The sequence below is a fragment of the Falco punctatus genome (genome assembly GCF_963210335.1).
Source record: "Falco punctatus genome assembly, chromosome: 6".
In the NCBI taxonomy this organism is placed as follows: Eukaryota; Metazoa; Chordata; class Aves; order Falconiformes; family Falconidae; genus Falco; species Falco punctatus.
In genome coordinates, this window is record NC_137585.1 from 54,495,971 (window position 1) to 54,509,352 (window position 13,382).

A 13,382-nucleotide genomic window follows, 5' to 3' on the forward strand; every position below is an offset into this window, starting at 1 on the left:
GTCAGGTGGAGCCAAGGTCTACTCCACAGGTAGGTTCTCCTGAAGACCACAGCATACCAAACACAGGGGGCAAGTCTCTTACATTCTGACAAGTTTTCTACATCCCTAGAGATTTTACATTTCCAGCTGATGATCACCTCACCGCAGACTATGTCACTACACCCATCACGGAACGTGACATTTTCTGGGATAACATTTTCTTTGAACATAACACTGATAATACGGCAAACAGTTCTCCTGTCACTGACTAGTGAGAGGAATGAACGCAGCTCCACAGTCTGAGCTGCTATGCTATTGTAAATTCGTTAGTTATACCTCATTTGGAGCACTGTGAAGTAATTACGTAAAACCTCTCACACAGTACTTTAAATATTCTTTACAACCAGGCACCAAGAGCAACTCCACAAAGGTAATTTTCATAAATATCACTGTAAACTATATGAGGGACTGCTCTAATTACCTTTTGCAAGCTGGCATGAGAAACGTCTTGCCACCACTATTTGTAAGCCTCTAAATGACCTGGCACAAAGTTACTTAGAAGAACAAATTAATTTTCCATTCAGATGTCCATTCATAGACCAGTAGGTCAAACACCAATGAATGTGTTTGTTCTAACTCATAATACAACAGGCCCAATTCTGAAGCGTGTTGTACTCACAGTGGCACAAACAGGGACTAATCCCCCCCAGTTAGTGGGGTTAAACCAGGACAAACAAATCAAAATGAAATACAGAAAATATCTTTTTTTCCTTTAGCGTCTCTGATTTCTGCGAGGGTTTTAATAATGGATGAAAAATTGCTCATTTTACAAGTCAAAAAATATTGAACAAAGAATTCCCATTCCTACCACAGCAAAAGTGGTGGCCATCACCAGCTTTGGAGAGATCAAAAGGAACAAGAGGGACACAGTATGTCCAGACTTGTATTTACAACAGGACCAGCAGAGACAGTAGGAAGTGCCAACCTTTCTCAATTACTAGATGAGAATGGAGGCAGAGCAGGGCTGAGATATTACGTTTACCAGATGCCTTTGCAAGAGGAGACTCAGAAGCTCCCTAGCACCTCTGAACAGTGCTAGGGAATAACCACAAGTAGATTGGCTGCGTCATCTCCTACCTTAAATTAACGGCATATCTGCATAGCACAGTGCCAAGCGCCCTGGAAGTGCCCTTTGCTAATCCTGCCTGATCTCCTCCAAGAGAGAGGGCAGAGACACTTTCATGTCTTGCTGAAGTAGAGACAGTCCTGGATGTCACTCATAGCACATCTCCTCTTCGGAGCACTGTGGGGAAGGTCCAAATACTGCAGCTGCAGCTTCATGCTAATCATCCATTCACCCGATGACTGAGTGCTTGCAACAAAACCTGTTTTTGCATTCCATGTTTGTGTCAAGGCCAAAAAAATACTGCTCACGAGTTACTTTGGAGCTGCTCTCACATAAAAAAACCCAGTGGCTGTTAGGGTGTCCATACCTAGTTATTTTCCTTGTTTGCTGATGGAGCAAGCAAGGGCTGACCCTGTGGAGATGACCAGTTAGAATTATGAGAAACACCAAGCATTTTGAGATGGGTTTCCTCAAGTCCTCAAGAGTTGTCACATGTAAGCAACTGTAACTTGAGCTCTCAGACCGTTCCATGTGTTTTCACTTGGGCTGCTGAGATATCCCAGAGCTTATTTCTGAGGTTCCGCTTTCCACAGGCCAACTGGGGATGTATAAAAACTCTTTTCCCTGCTCTCAGCCCAGGATGAGGGCAGAAGACAGCGATGGCCAGGCCTGAATTCAGAAGCAACACACACTTCCCTTCTTGAACAGTCCCTACAGAAGGATAAAGCACTTTCCACTTTCACAGTCCTCCCTTTTACAAGTGAGTGATTTCTGATCCACAATGTGATGTTCTAATTCATGATGACACTGAACTCTGCAGCAGACAGACTGATGGACTCACTCAAGGCAGGCAGTGCACTAGCTAGTTGTCTGGGAACTTGTTTGCTTGCTTGATGGTATGTTTTAAACACACAAATTGATCAGTAAGAGGTAATAAAGACAAAGAAATTAAGAGGATAAGGTAGGTTAAAATTGTGAAATGAGACAAAATCCAACTTAATGAAATAGTAAGACTTCCCATCTATTTCTGACTATTTTGTCACCATACCCGTCCTGCAGCTTATAGCACTGAGCATCCCCTACTGAAGGTGGGTTTAAAGGTTGCAGGATGACCAGGAATAAGTTGGAACCACACTGTGTAGTATTTACACATACATACACAGTGAGAGAGAGATATTGACGATGTCCTAGTGAGAAACAATCTTTAGTGTTAAGGGACTACCTAGAGGACAGTTAAGTGAAAACCTGTGACTGATGGAGACAGAGACCTGTCACTACGTTCTTCTAAGCTCAGCCTCCTACAGTTTCCACAGGACCTCATACAGCAAACTAAATGGATCCCATGCCAAGATGCCGTGATCCCACAACCATTGCTTTGAACGCAGGCAATTCTGAGTTACAATAGAGTCCCACACCCCCACATTTGCTGTAGAAGCTCCATCCAACTTGTAAAAGTGTCTTCTTGCAAGTGTTGCATATTTACTGAACATTATTCTACAAAAATACATTACCAGAAAGCACTTTTCTGCAGAGAAGCTAGAAAATCACGGATAAGCACAAACCTGTGGGGATCATCGGGGTCACAGTTTGGTAGAAAGTTAGTGACAGCTTCTGCCACTTCTTCATTTAACAGCACATCCCAGAGTCCATCAGTAGCTAGGATCAGAACATCATCTGGCCCATGCTCGTATTGCAGGAGGTCATAGACTCTCACCTAAAACAAAAAAAACCCCGAAACACTCATAAAGGAGGAAACCATCAGACCTGTTTGTGAAACCTTACTGAGTTTGGCTGTGAGTTAGCAGGTTCAGTCAGGGCACTGAAATACCTCTCCTGCGGCACTGCTGGGGTCTGTCTCCAACTTAGCCCTTGAGACCGCAACCCTTCGTGCCCCAGCTCAGCACAGCTCAAGTGCTGACCCCAGCTGGGAGGGATGCAAGCACTCCCAAGCCAGGCTGTAGAGCACCGTGCCGCCTGCTGCCAGCAGCGCTTGAAGCCTCCCCTGCCTGGCAGCTTGGTTTCAGCATGTGAGGCTCTTCCCTATCATTGGCAGGACTAGTCATATGGAAGCTGAATAATTTATTTGATTAGTTTTTGATATTTCCTAATAAAATATTCACAAATAATTGTTTTCACTATTTGCCCAGATCCATTTAACTCTGCCAGATAAATTGCATGTTTGGAAATGCCTGTGTGGCAGAAGACATCACATTTACTTTTCCAGATCAGAGGCAGCTGCTGCACTCAAGAATTACACCTGAGTAAGTGAGTAGTTCCACAAAACAGAGAAAAACTGTTTACCTGCTCAGTTACGCCTATCTGTACGAAGTTCCATAGGTAGAGACCGATTCAAGGTCTGCACAAAAGTGAACTTCCAAGCTTATCCACACTATCAAAATGCCCACTGGCTTCACCTCATCAGTCTGCAGCCACAGTCAGGCTGACCACTGCTGCTGGCACCTCTGTGACACCCTGCCTTTAAAACAACTGTCACTGTCCTCTCTCTGACAAGGCTAGAGAAAGCCAGGAGTGGAGGGGGGAGACATGGTGGGTACTGGGGGGCCATCAGCTGTGCTAGAATGAGTAAAGGCCATGGCAGGTGTTTTAAAACGAGCCTTTAGTTTGGCGTAACTCTCCTTCCAGCACACGCTGTACTCCAGCTGACAAACCGCCTGCAATTCCCAGGTTGCGATGGGGAGCCGTTACAGAGCACTCACGGAGCACTTTAATTACCAGAGCAACAACCACAGTTTGAAAGAAGCGTGACAACCTTGGCAATGCAGACAGGAGGGAACGATGATCTGTACTGAAGTTTGGAAGTGGTGCACCTCATCACACACCCTGCTCCAGCCTTGGGCTACACTAACAGCAGTGGCAATTGGGAAATTTGTCAGGACAAGCACTTGGCATAACTAGAAAATATGAGCTGTTTTATTCTCCCTCGTGGTTCATTCTCCCCTTAGGAGCCATGGAGCAGGCAATGCACATAAAATGCCTGGACCTTTTAATGTAATTATGATTTTATGGGACTGCAACCAGTTCCAGAGGAAAAAAAAAATCACCTAGACCTGACTGCTAATCCTTACTTGTTCGCCTTTCATTCAAAAGCACAAGAAGGTCATTTGTAAAATGTAACCTTCACTTCATTATCTAAGGTAGCAGCTGAATAAGGACTTTGGAGAGGATTAAAGTCAAGAAAAGACACTCTGTTCATTACAGCATATCTTCTTATTCAGACTGAGTGGGAGTAGTGTTATAGAAAAGATACCTACATGCAGCACAGCTCTCAAGTCTATTGCACAGAAACCAGTAGCTGTCATAGTCCCCATCTCCCAAAATCTAGTTCAGCCACTAACAGTCCACGGTTTCAACTCAGAAATCACTGGGGTGTGGAGGGTAAGTTGGCCGATGCAGCCATCAATAAGCAGCACACGTTCTGGTCAGATCTCTCAGGTACAGGCAAGTATTCGAGAGCATCAGGGTTAACGCTCAGGGATGCACTCAGCAGCAAGCCCCTTGTAGGAATAACCAAGCTTTGAATGTCAGTGCTAGGAAATACACGTCTACCATGCCTCTCCCACCTAGGCAAAGTACACATTATACCACAAGAGCCTTTTTTACAGAGTTGGTGGGGGAGAAGGCAGGAAACCAAGACCACGCATCACTGATTTGAATCCTCCTGAAATGAACACTCTTGTCTGACTGGGAAGCAGCACTGGGGCAGATAAGAAACTTGCCAAGGCTACCTACAGCCAATCCACAGGTCAAAAAGCTAAAGCAACACCAAGAGCAGATCATTTGTTTAGTTTTTGGGGAAAAGAAAAAAAATGCAATCACTGGTTTCATGGGCAATCTGGGAACAAGGTAGGTAGTTCCTAAAAGCAAAAGCTTTGTCACCTGAGCACCTCCAGAAAGGGGTGGCACTGAGAAGGAACTAGTTGTCAGAAGAGGTGCAGAGAAGGGCAGTGGGGTGAGCAATAAGGGATGACAGGCTGGTACCCAGGCTAAGGAAAAGAGAGCACCACGTTTACAGGAGGCAAGCTTTGGGCAACTTCAGGTAAGATTCTTGTACACAAGGACCAGTTGGACATGCAACAAAATGTTCACTGAAATGCAGCTTTGCCTTCCAGTTACCACAGCAGGAACACATTAGCATAGCCACATCCATATAATACTTAATTTTTTTCTCAAGCTCGCTCTTTCTTTCTTCCTTTCTTTTTTTCTTTCTTCCTTTCCTCAGATTTCTAAAATACAGCTGCACTCACTATGTTGCTGACAAAAATGGGTTAATTTAGAGTTGGTCCAGTCTATCATACGTTCAGGTTATGCTCACAGACCACCTTGCCCAGGTGCAGAAACAAGCCAGCTCCTAACCCTTCGCTTTTTTGCTAGTGGCTTTGTTCTAGTTCTTACTTGGGTAAATGATGGTCTCTTGGAGCAGCAACACATACCTTCAGCTGGACATGGAGGAGTGTGACAGCAGAGCTCCTGGAGGCACACAGGTTGGGCAACATCACCAAGGCATGTGTAATGGATGCTCAGAACAGCAGGGCTCACTGAACATCCAGTCCACACACACACACACATTGTGCAACACCCCACAGCTTACTCCACACATGCTGTTCAGAAAAGGTGAGGGAGTGTGATATACCAGAGTTTTGGAAAAGATGAGGAGCAATCCAGGGAGTTACCCAACAGCAAGCAACCCCGCAGCCCTGTAAATCTAATGTGACCAAAAGCAGCTCATTGACTCCAATGGAAATTAAATTACCCTTCTGGTTTTTAATTCCAGAGCCAACCTCTCCAATGACTGCATCCTTCCTGTAGCTGTACTTCAGGAAACTAAACAACAGTGAGGTTTAAGCAATGTGATACAAGTTTGCACAAAGCTGCACACACTGCAAAACAGTATGGCAGAGCCCAGCTAGTGCAGATGATGGTTGGCTAGATACTGGCTGGCAGTGCAGAGGTCTCCTTAACTGGTGCTGCACCCTCGACAAATTTCCTAGCAATTCCACCCCGAATCGTCAATCTTTCCCTCATGACTCGTTGCTTCTGCAGCCAGATGTCAAACCTGATAGTGCCCCACAGAACTTGTGACCCCTGCCCCAAATGCCTTGGGCTACCTGTGCTCTGTCCTCTGCCCCCTGTGCTGTCCCGAGAGCCCTGTCAGCAGCTCTCCCCAGCCCACCAGCCCCTTCTGTGCTGCCCTGGCAAACTTTCTCACTCTTTAACATCTCTCTGTAGCACCAGGGCAGCCTTCAATGGAGCCCAGTTTGGTCATCATACTTCTACCAACCACTGATGTCTGTCTTGATGTAGAACAGCGGACCTGTTTAACTAGCTAAACTTGGCTTTAGTAACCAGAAAATGTGAAAAGTCAACTGCAAGGCAGGAGCACCAGGACCTTGGTAGCACAGATGTCCATGACAAAAAACATAGGGTTACACTATATTTTATCCTGACTGGTACTTGCAAATCTCTGCTGATAGGTAACAGTGGATGCACACGGCTAGAGCCCATCTTTTTGAACACGTTACGCAGTTTGTCACGTAACTCTTTTCTTCAATCTAGACACTTGTTTCTCACATTTCTCACCTACATGCAGTCAAGAGTGCTGAGAAAAATATGCTCTGGGCAAGCAACGAACCGGTGGGCTGGTTTTATATTTCAAAGGGATCTACCCACTGGACAAAACCTACGTTGAGCTGCCGAAAAAGAACCACAGCAGCTCTGCGAAGGCGCTGCAGCTTGTCTGCCAGTTTTGTTTTTAAGAGCCAACCAACATGAGTCCCTGCAGCTCGAAAACTGTCCACAACAGTGACACGCGAGCCTGCAGCCACCTGAGGTGCTCCTCAGCAGCCAGCCCCAGGGGAATTCGACCCAAAACAACAGCCTGCATTCACTCGCTGCACTATTGATCAACTCTGCTACTCCAATAAATTAAGCCCTTTCTTAATTGTATCATCCCTTTTTATGTGCAGTGTTATCCAGTGCAGCTTTGCTGGCAAATGACAAGACCTTTCAATACCACCCTCCAAGTAATTTATATGTAAATAATAAAAAGCGGGTCCCAACACTGCTCCCTGCAGCACTCACCAATTAATCTCCTTTTAGCTTTTTACTGCCACCCTTTGTTTTCTGCCCTTTAGCCAATTTCCAGTAGACTGTGCCAACTTTCCACTTAGTCTGTAGCTTCATATCTTTTATATTAATAACCTGTGATGCAGAACAGGTTCTCAAACATTTTCTGAGAAATCAAAGTGCTCATGCAAGACCATTTACTGCATTTATTATTATTTTTTTTTAATTCTCTGGTAGACATAACTCTGAAGGACTTCAAGTCACTAAAGTGTGATGTTTGCTTTTTGAAACCACCTTGACTGTCTTTGATCATAGTGTACTCCTCTTAAGTATTTGCCTTGCTTGTTCCTTTCAGTGGTGTAATTCCTAAAGATTTCTGCACAAGGCAGATGTGAATCTAAAACAGTCTCCTTTGACATATTTGTGGAGTTGTCAGAAAGATTTTACTAACATCATGGAACGAGAAGAATTCTCCTTCATTACCTCCTTATTTGCTGTGGTGGCTGGTTTCAGGTTCATTGCTGGTGAGGGCCAAATGCTGCTGTCAGCCGCACCTCTCCCCACCAAATGGCTGAGCTGCCATTTGAAGAATTTCAGGATGAAATCCTGCTTTTCAGCTGCAACAAGGTGGCTCTTACCGAGCTTTAAAATGCAGAATTTCCTGCTGAAAGCTTTCAAATGAACTGTTCCATTATGAAAAATAAATATTTAATTCCATGCCAGACAGCCTCAGCCATGGCTTGCCTGCTTTGTGCTACTCCAGTTCATTATAAAAGGCTCAATTCTCTAGAGCTCACCAAACTGCAGAAGTCCTCCAAATCTGGTCTTGTAACAGCTGAGCCACTGAATCCTGATTACATTTGTCAGTCTTGGCTACATGACTTCTCCTCCCATAGCCTGGCACTCTATCAAAGTACCATTTCACACCACCTTCAAATTACTTTCATATGCCTATTTCTGGATGTAGTCTCAGGGATGCTTACCTTCAGCTAAATTTTGGTGGACATGGCATACTACAGCTTTGTCACACTGGAAGTAAAACATTCTGAAAACACACCACGTTGCCTCCAACTTGGGAAAGGATGCTGTAACTGCAGCACAAACAGAAGCCAAAGGACTTGGATCCTTCCTCTGTCACAACTCACTGTGTACCTTAATTTCCTGTGCCTCCCCCTTTCCAGGTCTGGAAACCACGTGCTTCCATACCTCTATATAAACAATTCCAAAATCCAATGCTGCACAAGGGCCAAATATGACTGCTGCCTGATGTCCCTGCCTTTACTTCCAAGTGCCAAGCTTCCCAGATGGCAGCACAAAGACATTGTTTCTTAATGCTGGTTTCTGTGCAAGGTACACTGTCCACATATGGACAGAACAAGTCAGGGAAAAACACAAGGAGATAAAGCACTGGGGTGCTCTCTAGGAAGAGAAGGAAGAGATGATTAAGAGAAGGAGGTTCAATGGAAAGCAAGTTGGAGCATATGTTACTTCCCAATAAAGTTCAGGGCTTTTTTTGCCAGTATGTCTAAATCGAGGTGGCTGGTGCTCTGCCTTTCCTCCTCCTGCCCTCGTACATTTCTGCTGATTTTAGCTGTGAAAGGAAAGTGGAAACAAAGCCAATTTTGCTTCTCTTTTGCGAAGCAGTTAAGAGATCCTGAAACGTGGATAGCATATGAACTGGATGTCATATTCCAGAATTTGAACACGTACAGACACACTCCACACAAATCAGAAAAGCCCATGAGAAGCTTTGGTTTATACACACAGACAAATACTGCAGCAGCAATTGGCAGAGATGATAGTGCTGAGATACTGTGCTGCAGCCATTACATACCCCAGAAACACCGGATCTCAGCATGCCAGAAAGAAAAATAAATAGGTAGAATTGCATCATTTTGCTGGCACTAAACAAATCCTTCACAGTGATGAGGGCAGAGCTGCTGCCTGGCTGGCTGAGGAGAGCAGGAGCAGGTCCCAAGTGAGGGATACAACACATTCAAAAAGGCAGAGAGGGAAGGTACTGGACTGACAGCAAGGAAACATGAAGAGGGGCCGTCTGTAGATCTCCCCCTTTTCATCAGGGCCAGAATCTCCCAGCACTTCTTCTGTTTATATTTTTAAGGTCTCAAAGATGCTCTAAGCAAGGTTAATTTAATAATTCGGTTCCTTCCTAGCAGAATTTTGTAATTTGTGTATTCCCATTCTCTTGCACTGCTACAGCAAGCAATAAATTCAAGGTCAAATACTGGGTACAGTTAAAACTCCAGCGAGCCAGCTGTCAGTGTACGGCTCTCAGCATTTGGGCCATGGAAGCAAAACCTCGTCTTTTTGTGCTGTCATCAGATGGTTTGCCCTTGCTTAATATTTTATGAAAAATATGTGTCATCTGTTCCTTGACGTTGGAACAGGAATGCAGTTACAGAGGGGAAAAAAAACCAAAGTGAGGTTTGCATGTTTCTTGTTAGCAAATACATTCAAAATCCCTTTGGCAGGCTTGATATCCTTCACTGCAAGGTCTCTGGTGGTCAAAAACTGGAATTGTTTGTGGCACAGCAATTAAAAACGATGGAGGCATTTAAAATTACCCCTAACACAAATACTGCATAATCCCCATTATGCCATCATTTCAGAATGCACACTGCCATTTCTGCCATTATCTGGTGTTTGCACAAAACCATCATAAAGAATTAAGAACTGGAGGTCAATGGGCAGACAGATGGAAACATAAAGCACTCTTCCAATCGCTCTTGGCATTTTCCTGCTTAAGAGTTGATCTGGTATCCTCTGTGTAATGCAGGATACTATGCTACCAAGAAAGATAACCCAGTGCTCCCTTCTGGAGAATACAGATTTACATCTGCTTCTGTGAAGGCAGCATGATCTAGGCCTCAAGGGGAGCTGGAGCACATGAAGGTGGGGACAGATGGGTGTCTGTCACACTGAATGGCAAAGCTATGGGATAAATGTAGACCTGGGAGTGAAAAGGCATCAATGCTGTGCCAGGGATGTGGAGGAACCAGAGCCAAGGCACGCAGCTGGGGAACTTATAACATTCCTACTATATGAATGTTACTAACATGCTGCACCTTTGTGAAAAGCAGCATGTTGCTTGGATTGAACCGCAATCAGAATGGACAATTTTGGAAGAATAACTAAGTACACTAAACATATTTGTTTTTCTCCCACAAATCAGATAGTTGAACCTTAGCTGTTTTACCTCCGGAGATGAGGACAGGAAAGGTTTGATGTATATATTGGAGTCATGCACTTTCAGATCATGGTCTCCCAGTCCTCGGGTCACTCCAATTGTTGCCATAACCCGAGCCTGGAAATAAAGAAAAGCAATGGGATTAAATCTTGTTATACACACTGTGTCAATAGGAAAAGACTATTCTGTAACTAAAACAGTTAGGGATGAATTCCCTTTTCTGTCCCAGGAACTCTAGATTTATCGTGGCTAACCAATTTCAAAGATTTTCACACTCACGTCATCTCCATTTCCCTCATTATTCCAAGCTTTGTGCTCATCCACACCCCAGTCTGCATACACCCACCTTAGACTGTGACCATCTGTAAAGGGACTGGGACTATGGAAACCTAACCCAGTCACCTCACTGTTCCATGCCAGTCTACAAGAATATTCCTTCAGAAAACAATACTGTTAATAAACAGGTTTTATAAAAAGGATGAGGAGCCTAATTACTCAACCAAAAAACCTGCAGCCTCTTCCTATTAACATATTGCCATATATTCCCTCCACCAAGGAAAAGTGCCAAAGGCCCCCTTAAATTGGTGAACACACAAGTGACAGCGACACTGACCGCAGTGCTCTCCTCTGTGGACAGCCAGTCTAGGGCAGGTCCACCACTTCCTTCCCCAAGCACCTACTTCTTCTCCCAAGTAACAAGCAACAGGACAAGAGGAAATGGCCTCAAGTTGCACCAAGGGAGGTTTAGATTGGATATTAGGGAAAATTTCTTCACTGAAAGGGTGGTCAAGCATCGGAACAGGCTGCCCAGGGAAGTGGCGGAATCACCATCCCTGGAAGTGTTTAAAAACCACGTAGATGTGGTGCTTACGGATGTGGTTTAGTGGTGGATTTGGCAGTCCTGGGTTAATGGTTGCACTTAATGATCTTGAAGGTGTTTTCCAACCTAAATGATTCTATGACCCTATGGCATGAGCCGTCTCCAAAGCGGTGCTGGGCTCTTCTTCATTAATGCTTCTCCAAAGATTGACCAGATAGGCAGCTTCACAGGGAGCCTTGCTCTCTGCTGTCTGCATATCTCTTCCCCCAAACTCTAGTTTAGCTGCAGCTTGTGACCAAGTGAGCTCACAGCATCAATAACAACAAGAAACTGACTCAAAATTATTTCACCTCACTAACGTCTGGCTCCGTAAGGCAAAAAAAGTAAACTGAAAAGATGTGCATGAAACATTTTGCAAATAATTATAAACCTAACCAAATTCAGAGATAAGCTGCAGGACCGAACCTTCAAAACTTGGCCTAATTCTGAAAAGTGTGTATTTTTGCATTGAGATAAGAACCTAATGCAGCAGGGGAGCACTATTTAGAAACACAGCGAGCATACCAATATCGGCAAACTGACACCACTGCGTCCTTATATTGATCCTATTGCTGCATCCAGCTAAGCTTGCTGGGATCAGCACTAATGATCTCACTGTTCTTAATCACAGAGCTGGAAAAGTACACCCAATTGGAACAGTTTGTTTTTCCTTTCAAGAAAAAATATCAGCATTCACACATCAGAAAAATTCAACGGTGAGTTTACATACACAAGCTGAAGAAGATGCAGTTAAGGAGTGTTACACTTTGCAAATCCTGCCCTGATCCCTCCCCTTCCTAAATTAGAGTTTTGCATCTCAGAGCACTATTAAATATCCTTCTACTTTGTTTTCAGCAAACGTGAGGTATTTTGCTATCTTCATCCAGCCTAGTTATATTTACAGTGAAACCAGGAACATTTTAAATCAATTATTTAAGATGGTCTCATTGCAGCCTACTTACAATGAAAGAAAAACAAAAACAAACTGAACAGCAAATGACTATGTTTGCTATAAGAATGCTTTTTAGTAGGTTGAGCTCTCCCTGCCACCCCCCCAGACATGAGACCGATTTATGACAGGACCAAGATATTCTTTCAAGCTGTCAAAACAATAAAATAAAGAGATACTGAGTGGAAAACACTGGACTGCCACAGGCTAAACCAAGTGGTAAACAGCACAGAATTCCTTCTTCCTTTGGTCTGAGGAAAGCAAACATGCCCACCTTCTTGCCTTCTCCGTATATAAGGGGAAACTTCAAGTCATCTTCCTCAATGGTTTTGTATGCCCTGTGGGGGGAGGACAAACAACATTTATAAAGCTTGCACTCAATTAGTGACCCAGTGCCCTGAAACAAGCAGCTGTGATATAAATAAAAATATTTTTTTAAAAAAAAAAACCCAACATTATTTTTTATTTTTCTGTGGAAAGATTCTCCCAAAAGAATTACCCATTTCACCAAAAAGAATAGCGGACACAAGGAAATATTTAACATGCCAAGCTGCTCCCATTGCTTGCAAGGAAGAAGAGGTAGACTGGAATGACATCCTAATCAGGTAAGGTATCGTTGGCTATGGCAGCAGCTATACAGTAATACAGTGTCACAAACCCCCCCTGAACCAAACAAAAAGCCTCCCAAACCCATCAAGAAGCTAACCAATGACTAGATGCACTCTGCTAATATGAAATGGTGAGCAATGACAAAATACGTACACAGTCAAAGTGTGAAACAGTGCTCTGATCCTGTTCTCACCTTTCAGGACCACTTAAACTAAGAGAAGCATCATGTGCTGAAGAGTCTTAGAAAGATATTTAGTGAGCATTTGACCTTGACTGGAACACTCAAGGTTGTCAGAGATTTCATGTTTCACAGCAGCTTTCCCATGGCCAAGAGAAGTAAATGCTCATGCTCTGATGCTGTTTACCACATGCCTGCGTACTCCACCTTCTATGCATCCAGCTGTTGATACTGATGAGAAGGTGAGCAATTTTGCCAGTGAGAAATAAAATAAATAAATACATAGATTGCTGTCATTATTATAAGCTGTAAAGTCCCACGGTTTGTGTAACACATGCTCAAGGTGGGGTGCTGGAAAGCCTCTTTGGTTAAAGTACATTGCCCCAGAAG

At 44.0% G+C, this 13,382-nt stretch overlaps 1 protein-coding gene across 5 annotated transcripts in view; it reads right to left on the reverse strand.

Moving 5' to 3' along the window:
• Positions 1–13,382, reverse strand: part of PPM1H (protein phosphatase, Mg2+/Mn2+ dependent 1H) — a 212,717-nt gene that overhangs the window by 13,297 nt on the left and 186,038 nt on the right. For all 5 annotated transcript variants that reach the window (XR_013928677.1, XM_080390780.1, XM_080390777.1 and 2 more), the window contains exons 8-10: positions 12,480–12,543; positions 10,407–10,514; positions 2,668–2,819 (exon numbers count right to left, since the gene is read on the reverse strand). Coding sequence is in view for 4 of the 5 variants with exons in the window: in XM_080390780.1 (XP_080246906.1) it covers positions 2,668–2,819; positions 10,407–10,514; positions 12,480–12,543 (324 nt within the window). In the remaining variant the exon portion in view is untranslated. The remainder of the gene's footprint in view (positions 1–2,667; positions 2,820–10,406; positions 10,515–12,479; positions 12,544–13,382) is intronic.